General features: G+C 42.8%; 2 protein-coding genes across 5 annotated transcripts in view; one reads left to right on the plus strand and one right to left on the minus strand.

Annotated features, from left to right (window-relative positions):
- The first annotated feature begins 9,719 nt into the window (after window positions 1-9,719).
- mterf4 (mitochondrial transcription termination factor 4) lies at window positions 9,720-17,756 on the plus strand. Its single transcript, XM_063046212.1, has 5 exons — window positions 9,720-9,936; window positions 10,190-10,382; window positions 11,314-11,848; window positions 15,283-15,467; window positions 16,628-17,756. The coding sequence occupies exons 2-5, from the start codon at window positions 10,350-10,352 to the stop codon at window positions 16,988-16,990; spliced, it is 1,116 nt and encodes a 371-aa protein (XP_062902282.1). The 5' UTR covers window positions 9,720-9,936; window positions 10,190-10,349; the 3' UTR covers window positions 16,991-17,756.
- Window positions 17,757-18,878: 1,122 nt separating this feature from the next.
- pask (PAS domain containing serine/threonine kinase) overlaps window positions 18,879-25,304 on the minus strand; it is a 75,093-nt gene continuing 68,667 nt past the window's right edge. For 2 of the 4 annotated variants that reach the window (XM_063046209.1, XM_063046208.1), the window contains exon 20: window positions 18,879-19,454. In XM_063046209.1, the coding sequence (XP_062902279.1) occupies window positions 19,234-19,454 (221 nt within the window). In that variant the 3' untranslated portion in view covers window positions 18,879-19,233. Of the gene's footprint in view, window positions 19,705-25,304 lie in introns of all 4 variants that reach the window. The other 2 variants (XM_063046211.1, XM_063046210.1) reach the window with 2 other exon arrangements.

Genomic DNA, 25,304 nt, shown 5'->3' on the forward strand with positions numbered 1-25,304 from the left:
TGAAGCTGGGTGGCAGTGTTAGCAGTGAGGAGGATGCTAAGAAGATGCAGAGTGACTTGGATAGGTTGGGTGAGTGGGCAAATTCATGGCAGATGCAATTTAATGTGGATAAATGTGAAGTTATCCACTTTGGTGGCAAAAATAGGAAAACAGATTATTATCTGAATGGTGGCCGATTAGGAAAAGGGGAGGTGCAACGAGACCTGGGTGTCATTATACACCAGTCATTGAAAGTGGGCATGCAGGTACAGCAGGCGGTGAAAAAGGCGAATGGTATGCTGGCATTTATAGTGAGAGGATTCGAGTACAGGAGCAGGGAGGTACTACTGCAGTTGTACAAGGCCTTGGTGAGACCACACCTGGAGTATTGTGTGCAGTTTTGGTCCCCTAATCTGAGGAAAGACATCCTTGCCATAGAGGGAGTACAAAGAAGGTTCACCAGATTGATTCCTGGGATGGCAGGACTTTCATATGAAGAAAGACTGGATGAACTGGGCTTGTACTCGTTGGAATTTAGAAGATTGATGGGGGATCTGATTGAAACGTATAAAATCCTAAAGGGATTGGACAGGCTAGATGCAGGAAGATTGTTCCCGATGTTGGGGAAGTCCAGAACGAGGGGTCACAGTTTGAGGATAAAGGGGAAGCCTTTTAGGACCGAGATTAGGAAAAACTTCTTCACACAGAGAGTGGTGAATCTGTGGAATTCTCTGCCACAGGAAACAGTTGAGGCCAGTTCATTGGCTATATCTAAGAGGGAGCTAGATATGGCCCTTGTGGCTACGGGGATCGGGGGTATGGAGGGAAGGCTGGGGCGGGGTTCTGAGTTGGATGATCAGCCATGATCATAATAAATGGCAGTGCAGGCTCGAAGGGCCGAATGGCCTACTCCTGCACCTATTTTCTATGTTTCTATGTTTCTATGTTGCGTGAATGAAATCATCGGAGAAAAGTACTGGTGGATACAAAGCAGCTTCTTTATTCGACAAAACAAGGTACAGCAGACATCATATAGAGACATTTTCGGTCGAAAGGTCTCACTGGCCCAACATGGGGTTGAATATTTTATGTGCTAAACATCAAAGGACAATTCCATATTTACAATGTATCTACAATGCTTTCTTTGAAACTACACACACATTTCATACCTCCCGATTCACATCCATACCACAGACATCCAAACGAATTTTAATCAACATTGTCTGGTCTAGAATTCACAGGTTTTAGGAACCTGTTGTTCAGAGCTGCACTCCAGATTAAATCCACAACACATATTCAGACAAATTAAATCCACAACACGTATTCAGACAAATTAAATCCACAACACGTATTCAGACAAATTAAATCCACAATACGTATTCAGACAAATTAAATCCACAACACATATTCAGACAAATTAAATCCGCAATACATATTCAGACAAATTAAATCCACAACACATATTCAGACAAATTAAATCCACAACACATATTCAGACGTGAAGACTGGGAGCCAAAGTACTTTGCTAAATGTGAACCTGCTAAACCCACTAATATCTCTAACAACCGTATTTCCCTAGTTTTCCCTTAATGTTGTTGAAATGCAATTGGTTGCTGACCAAGATACTTGTACTTAAATAGAGCTTCCTGCAGCATCTGACTGTGCATTGGGTGAGGTACTTGTGCTGAAGGAAGTCGCAATATAAAGTCATGCATTAGGGCAGGTTGGGATCCACAGCCAAAAATGAAGTGACTATTTAAACAATTTTGGTGATCACACTTGGAGATAAATATTGCCTTCAACAATAGAATTGCTCTGCCCTTCAGATGATATATATGGCTATTCAATTCTCTAGACAACTGTCACCACGTGAAAGTGTCCTGTGACTCATATTAGCAACATCTGCGGAGAAGAGAGGAAGCGCCAGCGTCTACCTTAAGACCTTTGAATTTGCCTAGTACTTTTTCCCCCATTACTACCTCACAAGCACCATTTTCCAGTGCTGCAACATCAACTCTCACCTCCCTTTTACTCTTCATATAATTGAAAAAAAAACTTAGTATCCTGCTTTATATTATTGGCTAGTTTGCCCTCATATTTCATCATTTCCCTTCTTATAGCTTTTTTTAGTTGCCTTTTGTTGGATTTTAAAAGCTTCTCAGTCATCCTTCCCACTCACTTTTTCTACCTTATATGCTCTTTCCTTGGCTTTTATGCCATCCTTAACTTCCCTTGTCAGCCACAGTTGCCTACCCCTGCCATTTGAGAACAGCTTCTGTGGGACACATCTTTACAACTCCTCCCTTGGAGGGTCAGACACCCTGAGCCAATAGGCTGGTCCTGGACTTATTTCATAATTTACATATTACCATTTAACTATTTATGGTTCTATTACTATTTATTATTTATGGTGCAACTGTAACGAAAACCAATTTCCCTTGGGATCAATAAAGTATGACTATGACTATCCTGCACCTTGTGAACTATTCCCAGAAACCTCAGCCATCTCTGCTCTGCCCTCATCCCCACCAGTATCCTCCTCCAATCCACCTGGGCAAGCCCCTCTGTCATGCCTCTGTAATTCGCTTTATTCCATTGCGATACTGATACATGTGACTTATGCTTCTCCCTCTCAAATTGCAGTATGCACTCAATCATATGATCACCGCCTTCTAAGGCTTCCTTTACATGAAACCCCCTAATAAAATCGGGGTTATTACACAACACCCAATCTAAGGTAGCCTTTCCCTGAGTAGGCTCAAGCACAAACTGCTCTAAAAAGCCATCTCGTAGACATTTAACAAATTGCAATCTGACACCAACCTGATTTTCCCAAACCCATTAAAATTGTGACCTTACCTTTATTACATGCATTTTCCAGCTCCCTTTGCAATCTCAGCCCCACATCTTGGCTATCTTTTGGAGGCCTATATGTGATTCACATAATGGTTTTTTCACCCTTGCAGTTTTCTTAACTGCACCTACAAAGATTCAACATTTTCTGACCCTATGTCACCTCGTTCTAAAGATGCAATTCCATCTCTTACCAACAGAGCCACACCACTGCCTGTACCTTCCTGCCTGTACCTTCAATACAAAGTACATCCTTTGATATTAAGCTCCCAACTATGACCTTCTTTCAGTCGCAACTCAGTGATGCCCCCAACGTCACACCAACCAATCTGTAATTGTGCCATGAGTTCATCCACTTTATTCTGAATGCTACCTGCATTTAAATACAGCACCTTCAGTCCTGCCTTTCAGTCCTTTTGAATTTTGCCTCTGTGTACAATTTAACGCTTTGCTCTGTTTGCATTTGTACCCAAACATTGGCCTGTCCTTCCTTATATTCATAAATACATTTTACATCATCTACCTGTAAACCTGCTGGCTCATCCTCAGCTCTATCATTCTGGTTTCCATCCCCTGCTATATTAGTTTAAACCACTCCCAGCAGCTCTGGCAAACCTGTCCACAAGGATATTGGTCCCCCTCAGATTCAAGTGCAATCCTGTCCCTTTTGTACAGGTCACACCTGCCCCAGAAGAGGTCCTAATGATCCATAAATCTGAATCCAACTTTTCAGCCGCATATTTATCTGCCACCTCAATCTATTCCTATCCACACTGCCGCATGGCACAGGCAACAATCGCAAGATTACTACTCTTGATGTCCTACTTCTCAGCTTCCTTCCCAACTGTGTTCTGTTTTCACTTTTTTCTACCTATGTCATTGATACCCATATGTACCACGACCTCTGGCTGCTCACCCTCACTTTTCAGAATATTGTGGATGCATTTAGAAACATTGCAGACCCTGGTACCTGGGAGGCAAACTACCAACTGTGTTTCTTTTTCTCCTCCACAGAATCATCTATCTGTCCCCCTATCTATAGAGTCCCCTGTTATTGCTGCCATCCTCTTTAGTTCCCTACTTTTCTGAGCCACAGGGCCAGACTTGTGCCAGAGGCACGGCCACTGTTGATTCCGTTGTCCCCCCCCCCCCCAACAGTACTCAGAATGGATTACTTATTGTTGAAGGGGACGGCCACAGGGGTGCTCTCCACTATCTGATGGTCTTCCTTCCCTCTCCAGACAGCCACCCATTTATCTGTCTCCTGTAGCCTTGGGGTGACTACCTGCCCGTAGCTCCTGTCTATCACTGCTTCACTTTCCTAACAAGCCGACGGTCATCGAGCTGCTGCTCCAGTTCCCTAACTCGGTGTCTGAGGAGCTGCAGCTCGGTGCACCTGCTGCAAGTGTGGCCACTGGGGAGGCTGGTAGTCTCATGGAAAAGAATACTGGCTCTGTAGACAGACCCCCATTCTCTCAAGAGTTAAATAAGAAAAAAGAAATCAGAAATAGGGAATGAACTTGCCTGCGCCTGTTCTCACCCAAGCCCTGTTGAGCCAAAGGCTTACCACTCAGACTCAGACCATTCTCACGGTGACCGCTCTGCTAGACCGCGCCCCTGGGTTTTAAAGCTCTTCCCCGTACGCGGGGGTTGCTTCTACTGCTTCTGTGCAGTGCCCCAATCAAAGACTTTCCCCAATCAGTAAAGCTGATCAACACCTCCACCTACCAACCCACCTCTCCACTGCCCCCACCACCAGTATTTTATCATTTCCTGTCAGAGTCACCTTATGTGTGGATACTTCAATACAAGCTATCTAATGTATTTATATTTATTGTTTTTTACTACTGTGCTCTTTATCTTATTGTGTTTTTGTGCTGCATCATATCTGCACTAACATTTATTTCGTTCTCCTTTACACTTGTGTATTGGGAGTGACCTTAAACAATCTTGGATCTTGATTTGAATAAGCTAAATAGTGATCTGGATGCATGTCGCATGTCGCTAGGAAACGACCAGCCATCATTAGCTTGAAAAGACAAAGTAAGATTTATGAATTAAAACAATGAAGGCAGACCCAGGAGCTAGTCTTGTGACTCTTCGCTGCACTCCAGTGTAAGGGGCTCAAAACTTCCCTGGCGGTCTATCAGAAGTGCAATCAGTCACGTCGAGTATTGATCTTCTCCTGAGGGGTTCTCCTGGTCCTCGAGTGACCATAGCCTGTTGCCGGGTCCTCGGGCGGCAGTAGAGGCTGATCCAGGATCCACATAACCAGAACGTTAAGGTGGATTCCCTTAAAGGAGAAAGCCTGTGTGTGACCTTGTTTAACGTGGGGAGGCTGATGCACGGGCAGCCGCCTTGACAGGTCGGCATCAGGGTCTACGGTCTACTGGCATGGAATGCGAGACTTCCTCCGCCTTCACTGCCCCGACCTTGAACGCCTAATGATCGAATGCGGACCGTTCTATTTCGCAAGGGAGTTCGCCCCTGTAATCCTAACCGCAGTTGTCATCCCACCAGCAGCCGATAATAGTCAAGTGCTTGAGATACTGATGCCGTCACCAAACAGAAACAGTCCACTCCGATGCATTTCGTATCATGGTTGGGGATTTCAATCAGGCTGTATGCTTAGCCCCTCGCTCTACTCGCTTTACACTTAGGACTGTGAGGCTAAGCACAGCTCTAATACTGTATTTAAGTTTGCTGATGACTGCATTGTCGGAGGCTGAATCAAAGGCGGTGACAAATCAGCATATAGGAGGGGGATTGAAAATCCGGCTGAGAGGGGTACAACAGCAACCTCTCATTCAGTGTCAGCAAGACCAAGGAGCTGATTATTGACTTCAGGAGGAGGAAACCAGAGATTTGTGAGGCAGTCCTCATCGGAGGATCAGAAGTGGAGGGGTCAGTAATTTCAAATTCCTCGGGGTTTTCATTTCTGAGGACCTGTCCTGGCTCCAGCAGGTAAGTGCAATTAACGGCAGCGCCTCTGCTTCCTTACGACCCCGCTCCCCACCCCCCCACCCCCCCACCGACCTTAGCGCCACGGGTGATCGTGGAGGGAGTGCAATCGGTGGAAACGTACGTAATTCCCAATCACCACTAAGGGTTCCCTTAGGTTGGTCTGTCGTGATGACCTAATACGTGAAGTTCTTTTACCGCGATTTTTCAATTCAGTGTTTAGATTACAATAAATGAGTTGTTACGTTTTTGCTTAAACATAAACACCTCATGTCGTTCATTTGCGAAAACCTACACTGGCTGCTCTAGGATGATTCCAGAGCTAGTGAGCACGTCGGCCAACACAGTCACTTTGGAACTGCCGGAGTTTTGGGAGCAAAATGCCTTTGCTTGGTTTGTACAAGCCGAGGTCCAATTCGCGCTGAGAGAAATCTCCTCCAACAACGCCACTTCTATGTGGTAACGTCACTCAGCAGTTCCACGGCAGCGAGAGTGGCCAGTCTACTCGAACACCCGACCCCCAACCCGCACCCGAACACGATAAATACCGATCGCTGGAAACTCACCTTTCACTCCCCCTTTCCCTGCCTCAAGGCTGGCTAGCAAAGTTCCTAAAACACGGATACTTGAAGCTGCGAAACAGGTGATGCCGGGTCTGTACACTTGTCACGTTCCCTTTGGTGCGAACCCTAGGAAGTGCCGGCCGCCTTGCAGCTTAACAGTGCCAGCGCATCGGGACGTCAGGGGTCTGTGAACACTGTGGGTTTCAGCTGCCAGGGCTGCCTACTGTTCATTACAGACACCCCATCAGGGAGATGCTTCTTGTGTGACGCGGGTGCTCAAGTGAGTCTGTCGGCAAAAAGAAGGCAAAGAGCAACAAAACCTCGCTGGAGGCCGCCAACAGCAGCAAGACACAGACTGACGGGGCACGACGGGTGACTCTCTGCCTTCGCTGGACAATGTTACACATGCGAGTTCGTCCTGGCTAAAGCGGCTGGACCTCTGCTCGGTGCAGGTTTCCTGTGGCCCGAAGTAGTGTCGATTGATCTTAACAACTGCTGGCTTGTGATGTCAAGGACATCGGGTCATTACCCTGACCCCCGCACCCCAGTGAGTTTCCCACAACGACTCTGTCAAATGCATGTGAGTTTACTGACTGCTGGGCGAATGTCCAAATGTCACCAAGACCACATTCTCCACCACAGTCACAAAACCTGGGGTTGAGCACCACATTTCCACAACTAGCCTGCCAGTCCGCGCCCACGTGCATAGAATGGGCCCAGAAATGCTGACAACCGTGAAGGCTGAGTTTGCCAATGTGGAAAGACTCGGCATTGTACACCGGTTGAATAGCCCCTGGGATTCACCCCTCCATATGGTCCCCAAGTCTGAGGGTGGTTGCCGCCCACGTGGTGATCAATGACACTTCAACGAGGTCTGCACTCTCGACCTTTGCCTGGTCCCACACAAAATTTTCTGGCACGTTTCGTTGGAAAGTTATTTTTTTCCTTAGTCAATTTAGGGGCTACAAGCAGGTGCCTGTGTGCTCGGAGGACATTCCCAAATCGGCTGTGAGAACCCCGTTTGGCCTCTTTGAGTTTCTGCAAATATTATCGGGCTAAAATGCAGCGCAGACTTTCCAATGACTAATGGACTCTCTATTAAAAAACTTCAACTTTCTTTTTGTTTACCCAGATGGCATACTTGTCAATGCATCCAAATCTGAACATGTATCCCATCTCTGCACACTTTTCGAACACTTAAGCCAATACGGGTGATTATTAACTCTGCTAAATGCCAGTTTGGGTTGTCGCCCATTAACTTTTTCAGCCATCGCATCTGCACAGAAGATGTGAAACCGCTCCCATCAAAACTAGCCACTATTATGGATTTCCCACCGCACCGCACCGCACCAGTAAAAAAAACTACAGGAGTGTTTAGACAAGGTGAATTTCTGTCTCTGTCTCATTCCGCGAGCTGCTACCCCTGTATAATGCGCTTGAAGGCAATTCCCCTAATCACATGCTTGACTGGTCATCAGGGCCATTTGATGATACCAAATGAGCTCTTCCCTTCACGACCCTACTGGCACACCCGCACCTCAATGCACCTATAGCCATTACCACTGACTCTTCAGACTATGCTCTGGGTGTTGTATACGAACCGTTGCTGAGAGGCGTGTGACAGCCGCTCGCCTTCTTCAGTCGGCAGCTCTGTCTTGCCAAAAGGAAGTACAGAATGTTTGACCGTGAGCTTTTTGGTCTCTATGAATGTATTTTGCTAGATTGTCTTAAACCGGCCCACCAAGATTTGGAGGATTCCGCTACTATGCCCCAGCTGTCCCAACTTGACGCTGAGCACACTAACACACCTATGGACGAATTCCAGACAGGCTCCCAATGCCAGTTTTAGTGAATTCTGGGGGGCCTGTAATGTAATCGGTGCAAACATACATCATTCACAGCCGCCAACATTGAGATGGGGTTCACTTTGAGAGGCTGGTCTGACGTGACGACGTATTACGTGAAGTTCTTCTACCGTGCTTTTTGTGTTCGGTGTTTGGAGCACAATAAATGAGTCGTTATGGTTTCTCTTAATCATAAAACGCCTTACACCGTTTTATTTGTGAAAACCTACAATCCCAGCAGGAACAAAGCACAGATGGCAAAACTCCAGTTGGAGTCATTCTCAGGAACTCCACTGTGACAAGGTGACCATCTTCATGGTGTTCACCATTTGACGAGAAGTCACACACACACACACACACACACACACACACACACACACATCATGCTGGAGGAACGCAGCAAGTCAGGCAGCATCGATGGAGATGAATAAATAGCCAATCTTTCAAGCAGCGGCCCTCCATCGGGACTGGAAAGGACGGGAGCTGAAGCTAGAATAAAGTGGAGGGAGGTAGAGGAGTACAAGCGGGCAGGTGATGGGTGAGTGGAGGAATGGTGGGAGGGTGATGAAGCAAGAAGCTGGAAGAGGATCGGTGGAAGAGATTAGGGATTGAAGGAGGACAGGGGACCATGGAAGAGGAGAACCAGAGTGAGGTGCTGAGCAGATGAAGAGAAAGGGTGGGGGAGTAACCAGAATGAGGGATGGAAAATGAGAGGAGGCAGGGGGAAGAAATTAATGTTCGTGCCATCCGGTTGGAAGCTACCCTGACAGAATATGAGATGTTGCTCCTTCAAGTTGACCTCATCGTGACAGTAGAGGAAGCCACGGACAGACAGGTTGGAATGGGAAAGGGAATAGAATTGAAATGGCTAGCCGCCAGAGATCTTGCAGTTTGTGGCAGGCAGAGTGATAGTGCTTGACAATGCAGTCCCTTATCTGCATCGGGTCTCTCCGCTGGAGAGGAGCACCAGATGCAGTAAATATCCTCAACAGGTTTGCAGGTGAAGTGTCGACTCACCTGGAAGGACTGTTTGGGCTCTGAATGGTGGTGAAGGAAGAGGTTTAAGGGCAGGTGTAGCACTTGTTCTGTTTGCAGAGATGGTTTCCTACAGAACATGGAGAGGAGGAAGGATGGGAAAGGAGAAGGAAAGATGGGCTTAGTGGTAGGATCAAGGTACATATTTCTCTTCCCCTCCTGTCTACTACACTTAGAGGTCAAACTCAAGTTGGTAGAGCAACACCTCATATTCCATCTGGGAATTATCCAACCTGATGGCATGAGCATCTATTTCTCTAACTTCCAGTTATGTAAATCTCCCTCCCTCCTTCTCTCTTTCTGTTCTCTCATGCTGATAACTCTCTCACCCCTTTCCTTCCCAACTGCCCATCACCTCCCTCGAGTGCCCCTCCTTCCCTTTCATCTATGGTCCAATGCCCTCTCCAATCAGATTCCCCTTTCTCCAACCCTTTACGTCTTATCACCTCCCAGCTTCTCACTTCACGCCCTCTCTTCCCCCTCAGCTGGTCTCACCTATCACCTGCCAGATTGTCCTCCTTCCCCTTCCCTATTTTTATTCCGGCTTCTGCCCTCTTCCTTTCCAGTCCTGATGAAAGGTCTCAGCTGAAACTTCCACCATTCCTCCCCATAGATTCTGCCATCTACTGAGTTCCTCCAACATTTCGTGTGCCTTGCTCAAGATTTCCAGCATCTGCGTTTATCACGTGAAGTCACTTTGTGTGAGTTACAATGTTCAAGATGACTTTCATACTGAGGGCAGGTGGGACTAGCGAAGGGATAAGGTTGGGAAACAGCGAAGACAGTAGAGTCCTGTCTGGGGTGGGGTGGGGATCGGGGTCAGGGGGCTACTGTACAGGATCGAAGTAAGCTGCAGAAAGTTGTAAAAATAGTCGGCTCCATCATGGGCACATACTTACTGTAATTCAGTTTTTTTTCATATTTATCATGTATTGCATTGTACTGCCGCCGTAGTTAATAAGTTTCACGACATAAACCGGGGATATTAAACCCGATTCTGAAGACTATGAGGCGGAGCGACTTGAGGAAACCTCGCCTCCAGGAGTCGCAGTGAAGGCCGGAACGCACAGCCGCGGACACGGCTGCCGGGGGATCTCTAATTGGACGTGCAGGGATGAGCCGGAGAGTGAGCACCATGGTACAGCAGGTGAGGCTGTTTGGCCAGTTGCCTTTCGCTACCGCCGCTGCCCCAACCCCGGGCCTGCTTCAGCTCCCGTGGGGTGGTCTCGTTACCCCTCACTCCTGCCGGCCCCGGGCCTGCTTCAGCTCTCGTGGGGTGGTCTCGTTACCCCTCACTCCTGCCGGCCCCGGGCCTGCTTCAACTCCCGTGGGGTGGTCTCGTTACCCCTCACTCCTGCCGGCCCCGGGCCTGCTTCAGCTCCCGTGGGGTGGTCTCGTTACCCCTCACTCCTGCCGGCCCCGGGCCTGCTTCAGCTCCCGTGGGGTGGTCTCGTTACCCCTCACTCCTGCCGGCCCCGGGCCTGATTCAACTCCCGTGGGGTGGTCTCGTTACCCCTCACTCCTGCCGGGAAGACATTTCCTTTACCAACACCACCCCCCCCAGTGGCCCTGTGAATTACATTCAAGACTGCAATTATAGGGTGACTTTAGAAGTTACAATTTTAGCTGGGGGGTGTTAAATTTCCACAATGATTGCAAATCAGTTGACTTAGTCATTAGTAACACCAACAATCCAGCATCCTTGATGCTTAGATGATGCTGGATTTGCTAATTTTCTGGACCATTTTAATCTCACATCTAAAAAAAAGATTTAAAAAGAAATAGAAAACTGAGGTGACTTTAAAGCGAGTGGGAATTAGAACCAACGAGATTCAGCTAAAAGTACTCAAACATACAGGCACACCAGACCCATGCTTTGGATTGTGGGGAAAGTAATATTCCTATCTTGACCCAGTTTCTTGCACACAATTGGTGTGAACGCTGAGTTCATTTGGAGAATTCTTGGGAGAATCTCTTGTGCGCAGTTTTAGTAAAATCCCGATTTCGAGCTTTTTAAATTCGCAGAGACCTGCTTCAATTATCTTAATTCCTGAACTGTTCTTGTTTCTGTTTTTCAGACTATGTGCTTACATGGCCTTCTCCACAGGATCCAGCCAGCTGTTAGGTACTGGCAGTTCTCCAAACAAGTGAGAGACTATGCTACACATACAGGGTCTTGCCAATGCATTCACTCTTGGTTCTCAACAGCCAGCATTCTCAGTCACTCTGGGAAATTTTCACTAGACTTCCACCTGATCCCAAAGAGAAAATTCCACTTTTCGTCCTCTGTGGATACAGAGGGCAATTTACATCCTGTAGGAAAACATTCTGGAAAATTGAAAGCAGATGCTTCTCACGTAGAGAATACAGTTGAGCCCCTTCTGAGTCTGGGATTTACCCAGGTTCAAGTGAAGAAACTGCTTGACCTAAGTTCTAGAACTGCTGCACAGGTTCCGCTGAAGGCTCACCCTGTGCTCTGCCTACTTTACAGCCTTGGTTTAAGGCCAGGCGGCATTTTAAAGGTCTTGGAGAAATGCCCCGAACTGGGTAGAATAAAGGACCACCAGCTGCAGTCACGCATTGACAACCTGCGGAAGCATGGACTTGATGAAGGTTGGTGCCAGTTTCTCTTTCAGATCTTTATGCAGAGGACTGGATGTGGATCTGCTGTTAATGGTGCTCATACTGACCTTTCAGAAATTTGTGGGATCTGCAATGTGGACATCCTCTCTCCAACAGAATTTGCCATTTGCAAATTTCCTTGAGGTGCCTTTAATGCCCAGCAACATAGAGGCAATCAATTTTCCAAAGCTTTTATCTTTCAAGTGAAAACAGTTGAACACTTGCTATTCACCACTTACCACTTAAAATGTTCTACACGGCTTCTTTGGCTCAAGTTCTACCCCAATTTATTTGCAACATTAAGGGTGCTACAGAAATGCAAGTTGTTGCTGCAGTACTTACAGCACAGAAGGAAACTATCCTCTCCTCAGAGATCCCGTCAGTCTTCTTGAACTTGTTCCATGAACCAGTCCTTCTGTTGAGGGACATCATTTCAACTGCTCTTTATTGTCCCAGTTTTCAGTTGCTCTCTGGTTAAAGCTTCTTCTGATTTTGCTATTGCATTTATTAGTGCCTGATGTGTTATGGAACATTGATAATATTGGTAACTGATAACTGGGTAAGATCTGAACAGTTCTAGTGTCCGCATAGACAGGATATAAAGTTACTGGAGAATGTGCAAAAGATATATACAAGAATAATAATCAAATTCTTATCTCTTTGCGGGAGGAAATATTTAAGTGGGAGAAAAAAAAACTTGTAACATCTGTTAACACCCAACAGATGACTCTTATTCTGAAAGAATGGTACACATCTGATCCCACTGAAATATATTTTTACCTCCTTTATGCAGCATACTAAGACTACGGCTGTTCACATCACACCTGGCCAAGTGTAAATAGTATTCTATTCATGTTTAACAAACTTTATCCATGCTGTTTCTTTACAAATTATGATTTGTTTTACAGTTTCTTAACCTGTATCTCTACTTTTTACATTTGTGTATCTATACCAAATTCTTCCAGTCATCTATCCAATTCAGGCTTTTAATTTTCAAGAAGTAACTTACTACAAATCTGAGATAAAATTGAAGTTGGAATTCTTAGAAACTTATATAATCCAGATTTCCTTTCTTCAATTAATTCTATGTAGCAAAATATTCAATTAAGAGAATTGAAAGTGAGTTGCATCTTCTACATTGCAAGTTCAGTGCTTACCTATTGGAAATAGTTGAACTGTACAGCTGGGTGCTGTAATACGGTGCAGAGAATGTAAGGCAGAAATAGGTTAGTAGATTAGTCATGTGACTTGGTTTGTGCAGGCTCATTTGGACAGAAAGGCCTGTTTGCTTAGTGTTTCCCAAGCATTGTTCTTACCGACTCTCCTCTTAAGCACAATATAATTTCCAGTGTCCCCATAGAGTAAAAACATGTCTATCATATGCTAACATGAGAAAAATGATTCTGCTTTAAATTTTTATTTGTCCTTAAGCCTAGTTTACACAGCAGCTTTGACATAATGTGATCCTTGAGCTTGGTGGTTTTTAGCAAGAGTTGAAATATCTGGTTCAAGTTGTGACAGCAAAACCCTTAAGTCCCCACATGTAACAATGTCTAAGCAGTTTCTGTTTTTTTGTGAGCATGTTATTCACTGCGCTGAAGCCTCTTTCAACAAGGTAGGAGAATGGAAATGCAATGAAGAGCAGTTTGGCTCCTCTCCAAAGAGCAGGAAACTTCATATAACTTTTGTATTCCACAAAAGCCGACAATTTTGAAAAGCATTTTTGCTTCTTCAACATTCTCAATTTTGATACTTTCTTCTTGCAAGCTCTCTTCCTGTTCTTCCACCTTGCAAAGAAATGAGTTAATTACCCAGTCCAGAATTTCCGGATCATTCAAATCCTTGAATTGATTCTGAAAATCCTTCTTCAGTGACTGCAGGTGTAAGCAGAGGTCTAACAAATCACTGTCTGTGAAAGACTGTAATACTTTCCATGCAAGACAACTGAGAACATTCTTCTCCCAATATTTCACTTACACATTTCCAATTTTCTGATAAAAGTGGACACTGCACTTTTTGCCTGAATTAAATTGAAATTCTCACCTTGCAGTTTCATATTTAGAGTGTTCATTTTGTCATACAGATCAGCGAGGTATGTCACATCTCCACATAGTTCAACCTCCTTTCCCAAGCTCTTGTCAGTTTTGAGCAAAAATTCAATGTGTCAAAAAGATCAAAGAAACTTTTTAAGCACTTTGACAGCCAAGACAGTGTGTGAAGAAGCGTTCAAACTCTTCTCCTTATCTTGTCATAACTGGTGAAATAGTCTGCATTTAATAGTTGGAAAAGTTTATGAAGGGGTTCACTTTTGTAAAAAGTTAAAAACAAATATCTTGTGCAACAGATGGAGCACCATATATGACAGTTTGCATTCATGAAAAAAGAAATCCAATCTGTTTGCAATCCATCATCAACATCTTGCAGCCAAAGAACACAACCAGCTACTTTTTTCAAGCTGAACAGAGTGGGTTGGAGAACTAAAGTGACCAGGCAACTGGAGACTCAAGATCACCCTTTTGGACTGAAGGCTATCACCCAATCTCACCCATTGAAGAGACCGTACTGGGGATGGAATGTAGTGTATGAGATAGGAAGAGGTACAAGTGAATCACTAACCTTCAGAGGAGTGTTTTGGTCCCTGGTCAGTGAAGAGGAAAGGAGTAAAAAGATAGGTGTCACATCTGCAGTTGTATGGGAAGCTTCTGCAAGAAGAGAGTGAGTGAGTGAATGAATCAGGAATTGTAGGTAGGTAGGGGGCATATACTCCTTGTAAGAGGTGAAACCTGTGCCTGGTGGTTGCATCCTGTTGAAGATGTGAAATTACAGAGGATGATCTATTGATAATGGAGTGGAGTAGGATGGAAGCTGTGAGATAGGAAGGAGCAAATGCAGAATTTGGGAAATAACAGACACAGAGTTAAGCACCCTATCAACTATGGTGGAGAGAAACCCTGATCTAGGGGAAAGAAAGACATCACTGGTGTGGAACTTTGCTTCAAAATTTAGGTGGCTTACAACCAGGAGGAAATTCTGGGTTAATGTACATCAGGCACACCCCCTCCATGACCTACTGACTAAGCAGCAGAGCAACCTTTCAAATTGGCTCATTCAGCTCTGCTATCACAAGGATCGTTACAGAAAATCTTTCCTACCAAATGCAATAAACATATACAACAGTTCATCTCTGTGCAACAGGAGAACATTCATTATTGTATGAGTCTTTTATTGTTTCATTTATTATCGCACAAATTATTAGTGTATATTATTCTGTAGTTTATTATTAGTTACTACTATTGCCAAGTTTTTAAAAAAAATATTGCTGCCGTAATGAAGTAATTCCCACTCAGAATCAAAAAAATACTCTTATTATCTGAACTCCACCTCTGGTTCCTGAGTGAGATTTTCATTATGCGTTCTTTTTGCAGAGAGACTGCAATGGGTCTTGGTGCATCACCCACAGATTCTGAATCGTTCAGCAAAGCAGGTGAACAACACTGTGCGCTTCTTCAAGGAGAAGTGTATTTTCACAGTACAGCAGATCACAGAAATTCTCCAAACTTCACCCAATGTTCTGTTTGAAAACTTTGAAGAACTGGAATACAAGTTCCAGGTACAGCAATGAGCACCATGTGTGGGAGTGGATTTTTTTGTATCTGGTGTACATTACTAAAAATATTTTGAAGATCGTTTTGTGGCCTATTCTTTTAAAAACATTTCAGATTTGGTGTTTGTAGAAACTTGTAACATGCCAAGGGAATATTTAATTGTTGCAGTAAAAAAAGTTGTAATTAGTGCACCCATTAATACATTTGAAACTTCAAATTTTAATTCTTGAAGTATTATACATTGATTGGAACAGGCATGCATTAAAAATTGACATTATAGTTATTGCCGCTTAAAAAATAATCCACCAAATGTCATAAATTCATCTAATTGCTGTTTATTTTTTTACTTCTCATCGGAGTAGGAAGACAAAATGATCCCTTCTGTTTGAGACTTCTTGGAAAGTTTGGGAATTGCTAATTTTTTAACAATAACTTGTGATATAAAAATAGATTTACTTACCAACATAGACAAAATCTGTTTCAATTTTACCATTGTGGGGAAATATTCCTCAGTCAAGATTTTGGCCATCTTTTTGTTTGGTAAGTAATGTCATTTTGGTAGTGTCCAGGAAGAATTTTGGTCTTCAGTTTTGTTGTCTTGGTGAACATACTACCCAGTCTATTTAGCAGTGCATGTTAGCAGTGAAGGGATGCCAGTCATGATCTAATACTGATCAGTGCATTGATGTGAACCCAGGCTGATGAACAAAATTCTTTCTTCTATGAACTCCAACAATCCTGATTTATTTTCCAAATGGCGTAAGTATACATTATAGTTCAATTTAACAATTCTAAAAGCAAATAAGTCATTACAAATGCAAATATTATACCAACTTCTGAAACTTTACAAGGATTAGACTCGATAGTAGAATGGAGAAAGCCAAGAAGAAATCTGATGGGGAGCTTAAAACTTTTAAAATAATTTGCATTGGGGAAAAACTCTTTCCTCAGTGGTTATTAAATCTTTATTATTTCCTTCTGATGGCAGTTGTTAATCTAACTAGCCTGTAGTTTGCTTTCTTTCTCATTGAATTTTATATGAAATCAATAGAAATACATAGCATTGCTCTTCTGATTTTGTAAAAAATGTCAAATGTCCATAATTGCTGGTTACTTATTAACCTTTCCGTGTTTCATTAGCTTCACTTTTCATCTCATTTCACAGTTCGCATATTTCCGAATGGGACTAAAACAAGCAGCGATAGTGAAATCTGGAATTTTCCAGACGTCATTAGAAGAACTAAAACAGCGCCTTATCTTCTTAGAACGTCTTGGGCATTACCAGACTCCGGATAAGAAGGGTCAGACTCTGATCATAAACCCCAAACCAAAAGACATATTCACCACTACTGAAGATTACTTTTTGGCTAAAGTGGCTATGTCATCTTGGGAAGAGTTTGATACTTTTAAGAAGCTCCTGAAGCGTGAGGAGATGGAAGAAAGAGAACTTGGGCACCAGGAAGACAGCGGTACATCTGAGGAACTGTCTGACAGTGAGGAGGATGAGGAATTTTTTCCAGGAAACTAATGAAGGCTTCATCAGAATAAAATTGTGTTTATTGAAATATGGCTAACAGTGGAAATAAACCAATATTACAATAAAAATGAATTGGTTTAATACCGATGCAGAAGGATGCATCAAAGATAGTTAAACTCTTTGATAAGCATAGGCCCTTGAGCACGCCCTACCAATTGTTCCTACTCCTAACATTTTCCTGATCGATCCCATTTACCATCAGACCAGAACAACTCTTACTCTTGAATAGGTTGAATGACTTCCAACTCTCCAAGTATTTCAAATATTCATTACCCCAGAAGAAATTCCCCATTTTCATTTCAATTAGGCAATCTGAGTACAAATTTCTGTGGCACCTACCAGCTAGAGTTGGTCAAGCTGAAAACGCTCATTTATTCCAGTTCTCTGGAATCTGTAAGATAAGCCTTTGCCAGTACTAATATTACACAGACTGCATGAACTATGTCCAAATAGCTGCAGAGATTTAAAGTACAAGAATTGCCCATTTTCATCGAAGTGCAACTACAGTTCCATAATTGTGAACTCTCCAAATCAGTGCAAGCTGTTCATTCAATAACTGTGGCACAAACTCACTCATTTGGCTGAAATAGGATTCATCTCCAATCATGTGCTGTAACAGAGACTGAAATATGGTTGAATCAGATTGGTGCTTTCACAGATGACTTCAACTGACAAATGGGTAAAAGGCAGATGCAACTGCAAATCATTACAATTTTTTTTAAAAACCACTAAATACAAACACATGTAATTTAAGGACAGATACAGTTTTAATAATACCTGAACCTTTCAAAACAATATAGAATATTACAATTTATGTAATTTTGATGTTACATTACTACTAGCATTATGTTTGGCAAAGTTAGGATAATGGTGAAAATAGTTATTGCCAGACTAGTCAAGAAGATAGAATTTGAAGTTGTAGCTCAGCTGTGCACACTATTTAAGTAAGTAGTGTAACAGGTGACCAGTGGTGACAGAAGTGTGTGGCAACCCCACATGGTGGTAGATTCATCATTTTTACTTCTTCCATTTGAAATTAGTTGCATTTAAGAACATTTCCAAAGTGGCTGTTACAAATCACAGTGAACCAGCAGCCACTCCAAAAAGGGAGAAACAAGGTGCGTAGGAACTGGTCCACTCCAAGTGGTCAGATGAACCAAAAACAGTCGTGCTTGTACAAAACAAATACTAAGATTTAAATGTATGATCACAGTGTCTGTTACCATGTCCACCACTAGTGCTGGGTTACACTTCTAAATTTTCAAGTACCTTGGGTACTTATGGCATGTAAGTTTCCATAAAATAAATATAAAACAACCAGAGGATCTTGATGGTGAAAAGACAGCCAGAAGGATAATTTTTCCATTGTAATAAAATTCACATCAGCTTAGCATATTTTTGTTATACTGAAACAACAAAAAAGTGCTATGTGAGCCAAGTGCAATTAAATATACTATTCATCTGGAAAGAAAAGTATGATGAAGAGTTTTATGTTACAATAAAGACCAAATCCTTGTGTATACTCTGTCACATCTGATCAGGGAAACAGTTCAACTATGGCAAATTTACAACAGTGTGCAGAGGGAATGGCAAGGATGGCATCAAATTCTGAAATGTACAACAATACTATGCTATTAGAATTTATTGCCATTATTTTAACAAGTATTTTAAAATATTAATCAAATGATTTACATTGCCAGTAAGGAAAAGGTCCACTGATGCACGATCCATAGCCAGAGAGAGTTGCATCCTTTAAGTTTCTAAGATAGTCTCTTCATATTCACCATCTGTTGTATTTTTAAAAATAACCTTAAGGGCCCCAAATTTAACAGGGATTTCTACCATCTGTGTTGGATGGAGTAGATCATGGTGGTCCTCTAACTGCCTCAGGTCCCAAGGATAGAAAAGTTACAATTTTTGGACAAAGTGCATAATGTAAGTAGGATTTGACAAAATCCCAGCCACCACACCTCATTACTCAATTTCAACTCACACAGCTGTCTAGGATGGCTGCCGCAAAACAGTAGTTGTTTAAGTTTTGAAAATTATATTAGCCACATTAGATCCTACTTTCCCCAGCAGTTACTCCTTTCACAGGAATAATGGGAACCCTACTGTTTCTAACAATATATTTAAAGAACACACTGTGCAGACCTTAAAAATGTTAAAACTGAGTTGCAAATGCAGCCACCCATGTCCTGGTTTGGTGTGGAAGAATTTCTTCTCAGTCCTAGCTATTCTACAAAGTCAGACTGCAACTCTGCTGGAGATGGCAGTGTTTCAGGCACTGTGTTCTCATCATTTTTGTAAAGACCACAGTGCAAGTGTTCAGCATGGAGGTTATCTGCAGAGCAAAACTTGCCAGCTTTTGCTTCATTCTCAGCGCTAGCAACATTCAGAGGGGGAATGAATGACCCGCGGTCGTCTCCAGCCATAGCACAGCAGCTTGTAGGTCCTGTTTGCAAACAGTACAACGGTGAATTAGATATTATCAAGTTTTACTTCCTCACAAGCGTGATGGCCATTGCATACTCATAGCACTTAAATTCCTCAAGGAGCAGTTTCATTGTTTGCTACGTATTTCTGGGTGGTGGTGTGAAAGGAACAAGCTCTTGCACTTCGGCTGAGATGAATGTTGTTGGCTGCAGTTAGCAGCTCTAATTGACTTTCAGCTGTGGAAATTTTTCAGACATCAGAGTGAGCTGCTGAACACAGAATAAAGAGTGACAGGTTTCACCATTCTATGGCCAAGCCAAACCCAATCCCACTTAGCATCATTAAAATATTCTGTTTATGAATTAATTCAATGTTCATATCTTCATAATTTTAACTTTTCATTAATTTGAATGGATTTTAAATGAACTAAACTCTGAAAAACACTTAGTTTTGACAGGAATACAAGTCTCTGACCCCTGCTCTGTCTTCAATCATAGCCTGCCTCGAGCATTCCATGTCTCAACCACCTGAAATCCTGCTGACTGACTGCAGTACTCAAGGTTGTACCTTGTCTCTGCATCAAGTGAGTGGGGCTCTCAGCCACCCCAAGCCCAGTGCAATGTGACTCACTGAGTTGTTTAAAGATTTCGTCTGAGGGAGAAATGGAAGACCAAGAGCAAAACACACCTTCACATTAAGATAGAAAATAAATTCCACATTATGCCAAATAAATGTATGTAAAATTGTCAGATTATAGCTGTTACCCTGTAGATCATCATTAATTGTGATTTTTGAGTCTGCTTCTTAAAAGACAAGTTGTAATTATTCAACTTGAGTTTACGGGCTGACAATTTTAACATTCCACATACAACTGAATAATTTTAGAACACCCCTAAATGTAAATATCAAACTACTTAAAGGCAATAACAGAATAACAATTAAGCTAATATTACTCTTCCCTGACAAGAACAAAAAAAGTATCTTTTGTTAAGTAGTGAACTTACCCACCCAAGGTTATAGGTGAGTATAATGTTTCTGTAAAGGCAAACTATCTAAGGAATAACAATGAGATCCCAGATTTTCACATAATTAAGACTCCAGGTGTGATCTTAAACTGTGGAAAGTAGCAAGGCTGTGTCAATCAGCATAGTCTTTGTTTGTGAATGGACAAGGGAACAGACAAGTTAAAAAGTCAAACACGAGGAAATCTGCAGATGCTGGAAATTCAAGCAACACACACAAAATGCTGGTGAACACAGCAGGCCAAGCAGCATCAATAGGAAGAGATACAACGCAAAAAAAAACTGCTGGTGAGGAGAAGTCCTGACGAAGGGTCTCGGCCCGAAATGTCGACCGCACCTCTTCCTATAGATGCTGCCTGGCCTGCTGCATTCACCAGCATTTTTTGTGTGTGTTAGTTAAAAAGTCAGTCTGGGTTTCCTGAGATGCCCTTCATAGTAAAGTAACAGGTTAGCATTTACTGTTTGAATGCCCCTTTAGTGAGACATTCAGGAGCTGCAACTAACACAACACTATCGGAAAGACAAAGTGATGATGATTTCTTTCTCAGCATTCGCAAATAATTGCCCAAATCTGAATTTCCCTTGGTGTGAAAAGTAACTTTGTATCCCATGTTAAAACTCTGATATTTTCTGCACAGCAACACACACAAAATGCTGAAGGAACTCAGCAGGTCAGGTGGTATCCATGGAAATGAATAAACAGTCGACATTGAGTTGAGACCCTTCATCATGAACTGGGGAGGGAGAGGAATCTGAAAGGAGAGGAGAGTGGAGAATAGGAGAAAGGGAAGGAGGAAGGGCACTGAGGGAAGTGGTAGGCAGGTAAAAAGAGGGGAGGGGAGAGAATTTTTTTCTAAATTGGAAGGAGAAATGGATATTCATGCCATCAGGTTGGAGGCTACCCAGACAGAATACAAGATGTTGCTCCCTGAGGGTGGCCTCATCTTAGCACAAGAGGTGGCCGAGGATCGATGTTGGAACGGGAATGTGAATTGGAATTAAATTGCTTGAGCTCTGGGAAGTTCTGCTTGTGGTGGATGGAGCGGAGTTGTTTGACGAAATGGATCTCACCAATGTAGAGGAGGCTGCACAGGGAGCACTGGACTCAAAGGACAACCCCAGCAGATTTACAGGTGAAGTGTTACCTCATTTGGAAGGACTGTTTGGGACCCTGAATAGAAGTGAGGGAGCAGGTGTAGCACTTAGACTGCTTGCAGGGATAAGTGCTGGGAGGGAGACTAATGGGGACGACGACATATGGACAGGGAATTGCAGAGAGAGCAATCTCTGTGGAAAGTGGAGAGGGAGGGGAAAGGTAATTATAATTTTGGAGATGGTGAAGGTTGCATAGGACAATGTGTTGGATGTGGAGGCTGATGGGGTGGTAAGGACAAGAGGGCCTCTATCACTGTTAAGGCAGTGGGAAGATAGGGTGAGCGCAGATGCTTGGGAAATGGAAGCGATGCGGGGTATGGGCAGCATCAATAGTGGAGGGAGGGAAACAGAGGACAGCTCTGATGTCCTGGAACAGAAAGCCTCATCCTGGGAACCGATGCAGCGGAGGCGAAGGAACATTTTTTTTTCCTCAAGAGATGGGGTAGGAAAAGGTATAGTCAAGATAACTGTGAAAATCAGTAGGTTTATAAAAGATATCAGTTGAAAGCTTATCTCCAGAGATGGAGACAGAGAAATTGAGAAAGGGGAGGGAGGTGTCAGAGATGGACCAGGTGAATTTAAGGGCAGGATAGAAGTTAGAGGTAAAGTTGATGAAATTGATGAGGTCAGCATGGGTGTGTGAAGCCGTCATCAATGTAGCGTTGGAAGAGATGTGGAGTATTACTGGGGAAAGCTTCGAACATGGACTGTGTTCTACGTAGTTAATGAAGAGGCAGGCATAGCTGGGGCCCCAGCAGGTTCCCACGGCTACCCCTCAAGAATGGAGAAAGTGGGAGCAGCCAAAGGAAAAACTGTTGAGGGTGAGGACCAGTTCTGCCAGACAGAGGAGGGAGGTGGTGGACCGGAACTGATTGATTCTTTTGTCAAGAAAAGAGTGGAGAGGTTTGGGGCCTTCTTGTTGGGATACATTTTCTCCAGCTCTTGTTCAAAGCTAACTACGTGAAAAAGTGCAGCAATAACTTCTTCCATCTCAATGCCTTTCCCTCAACTAGGTAACCAACAGCATAAAGTAGTGCCAGCACATTCATCAAAGAGGTTCTTTTAGAACAATCAGTCAGTCCCCTTTCCTTGCTTCTATTTTTCCATAAACTTGAAAATGTTCTACCTTTATCTAGAAATCCATAAAACCATAAGATATAGGAGTAGAATTAGGCCATTTGGCCCATCAAGTCCAATTCATGTCCATCATATTCACGTGAATCCAATTCACTTATGCAGACCACCGTATCAATCAATCACCGCATTCCAGATCAGAACCACTGAGGATAATGTTTTCTTTGATGTCAGATCTTGAAACAATCATTTCAAATCTGTCTCCCCTTTACTTTGCCAATGGAAACACTATCTATCCAGTTACCTGACTCAAGCCCAAATTTTAATTTTCTTTGCTTTAAGGAGAACCAGGGATTCTCAGACGTAACTTTCTTGCTTTTACATCTATTAATGCAGCTAGGATTGAGGTATGGTTTATTAACTGTCCTGCAATTTTCAAAGATTTATGCACATTTACAGTGCCTATAAAAAGTATTCACCACACCCTCCCCCCAAAATATTCATGTTTTATTGTTTTACAACATTGAATTACAGTGGATCGTTTGGCTTGTTTTGGTACTGATCAACAGAAGACGACTTTCATGTCAAAGTGAAGACAGATCCCTACAAAGTGATCTAATTACAAATATGAAACACAAAATAATTGATTGCATACATATTCACCTCCTTCAAGTTAGTATTTAGTAGATGCACCTTTGGCAGCAATTATTGCTTTGAGTCTGCATGGATAGGTCTCTTTCAGCTTTTAACATCTAGACACTACAATTTCTCCCCCCGTTCTTTACAAAACTGCTCAAGCTCTGTCAGATTGCACAGGGATTGCAAGTGAACAACCCCTTTCAAGCTGAGCCACAAATTCTCAATTGGATTGAGGTCTGGACTCTGACTTGGGCACTCCAGAACATTAACTTTGTTATTTTTAAACCATTCCTGTGTAGCTTTGGCTTTATGCTTGAGGTCATTGTCCACCTGAAAAACAAGTTTTCTCCCAAGTCGCAGTTCTCTTGCAGACTGCATCAGGTTTTCCTCAAGGATTTCCCTGTATTTTGCTGCATTCATTTTACCCTCTACCTTCACAAGCCTTCCAGGACCTGCTGCAGTGAAGCATCCCCACAGCATGAAGCAGCCACCATCATACTTCACAGTTGGAATGGCGAGTTTTTGATGATGTGTGGTGTTTGGCTTTTGCCAAACATAGCATTTAGTCTGATTGTCTAAAAGCTCAATTTTGGTTTCACCAGATCATACAACCTTTTTCCAGCTGACCTCAGAGTCTCCCACATGCCTTCTGGCAGACTCTAGCCGAGATTTCATGTGAGTTTTTCAACAGTGGCTTTCTCTTTGTCACCCTCCCATAAATCTGTGACTGGTGAAGCACCTGGGCAACAGTTGGTGTATGTGCAGTCTCTCCCATCTCAGCAACTGAAGCTTGTAACTCCTCCAGAGTTGTCATAGAACTCTTAGTGGCCTCCCTCACGAGTCCCCTTCACGCACAGTCACTCAGTTTTTGAGGACAGCCTGCTCTAAGCAGATTTACAGCTCTGCCATATTCTTTCCATTTCTTGATGATTGACTTAACTGTACTCTGAGATATTCAGTGACATGGAAAATTTCTTTTACCCATCTCCGGACTTGTGCTTTTCAATAACCTTTTTACAGAGCTGCTTGGAGGGTTCTTTTGTCTTCGTTGTGCAGTTTTTGCCAGGATACTGACTCACCAGCAGTTGGACCTTCTAGATACAGGTGTATTCCTATGACAATCAATTGAAATACCTTGACTGCACATGGTGATCTTCATTTAACTAATTATATGACTTTAAAACCAATTGGCTAATAATAATTTGGTATGTCATATTAAAGGGGACGAATACTAATGCAATCAATTATTTTGTGTTTTATATTTGTAATTAATTTAGATGACTTTGTAGAGATCTGTTTTCACTTTGACATGAAAGAGTCTTTTTCTGTTGATCAGTGTCAAAAAAGCCAAATTAAATCCACTGTGATTCAATGTTGTAAAACAGTAAGACATGAAAACTTCTTGGGGGGGGTGGGGGGAGAGAAATACTCTTTATGGGCATTCTACATCCAGCTCTCTCTGATCCTGCACTCGTTTTTGAACCAACTTAAGCATCAGCATTCCTTAACACTGCTTTCCCCAAAGGCTGAACATGTAAAATAAAAGGAAATGTGAAGTAGTAAAGTAATCAGATGTACCCAAGGGCAAAACGTCCAAAAAATAATTGAAGAAAAATGTTTGCAGAAAATTCCACAAAAGAAAAAAAAAAGGCACCATTATTCAAAGTTGGGAGAAAAGCTTCACAAGGATCCAAATTTTAAATAAAGCAAAAAGAAAAAAAAAAAATTGTATAACCCTGAAAAATCTGAAGTAATGCAGAAAATGCTTGATGACTCAGTGGGTCAGATAGCACTGAAGGAAGGAAATGGATACTTGACGTTTTAGATCATTTCCCTTCATCAGGATCAATCTGAGTTCCTTCTGCATTTTGAGGGTTACTGTAAAGAATGACACTGCAAGAATAAAATAACCCACCTGAGTGATCCATCTTAGATTGTCAAGATGCACAGCGGCAAACTCAGCCCTTAATTCACGCACG

This window comes from Mobula hypostoma, chromosome 4, assembly GCF_963921235.1.
Source record: "Mobula hypostoma chromosome 4, sMobHyp1.1, whole genome shotgun sequence".
NCBI classification, from domain to species: domain Eukaryota; kingdom Metazoa; phylum Chordata; class Chondrichthyes; order Myliobatiformes; family Myliobatidae; genus Mobula; species Mobula hypostoma.

Bases quoted from the DNA above. Each gene is read 5' to 3' on its own strand.
- mterf4 (XM_063046212.1), top strand. From the start codon at position 10,350: ATGAGCCGGAGAGTGAGCACCATGGTACAGCAG. The intron at 10,383-11,313 runs GTGAGGCTGTTT...TCTGTTTTTCAG, and splicing joins TGAGCACCATGGTACAGCAG to ACTATGTGCTTACATGGCCT. The intron at 11,849-15,282 runs GTTGGTGCCAGT...TTCTTTTTGCAG, and splicing joins GAAGCATGGACTTGATGAAG to AGAGACTGCAATGGGTCTTG.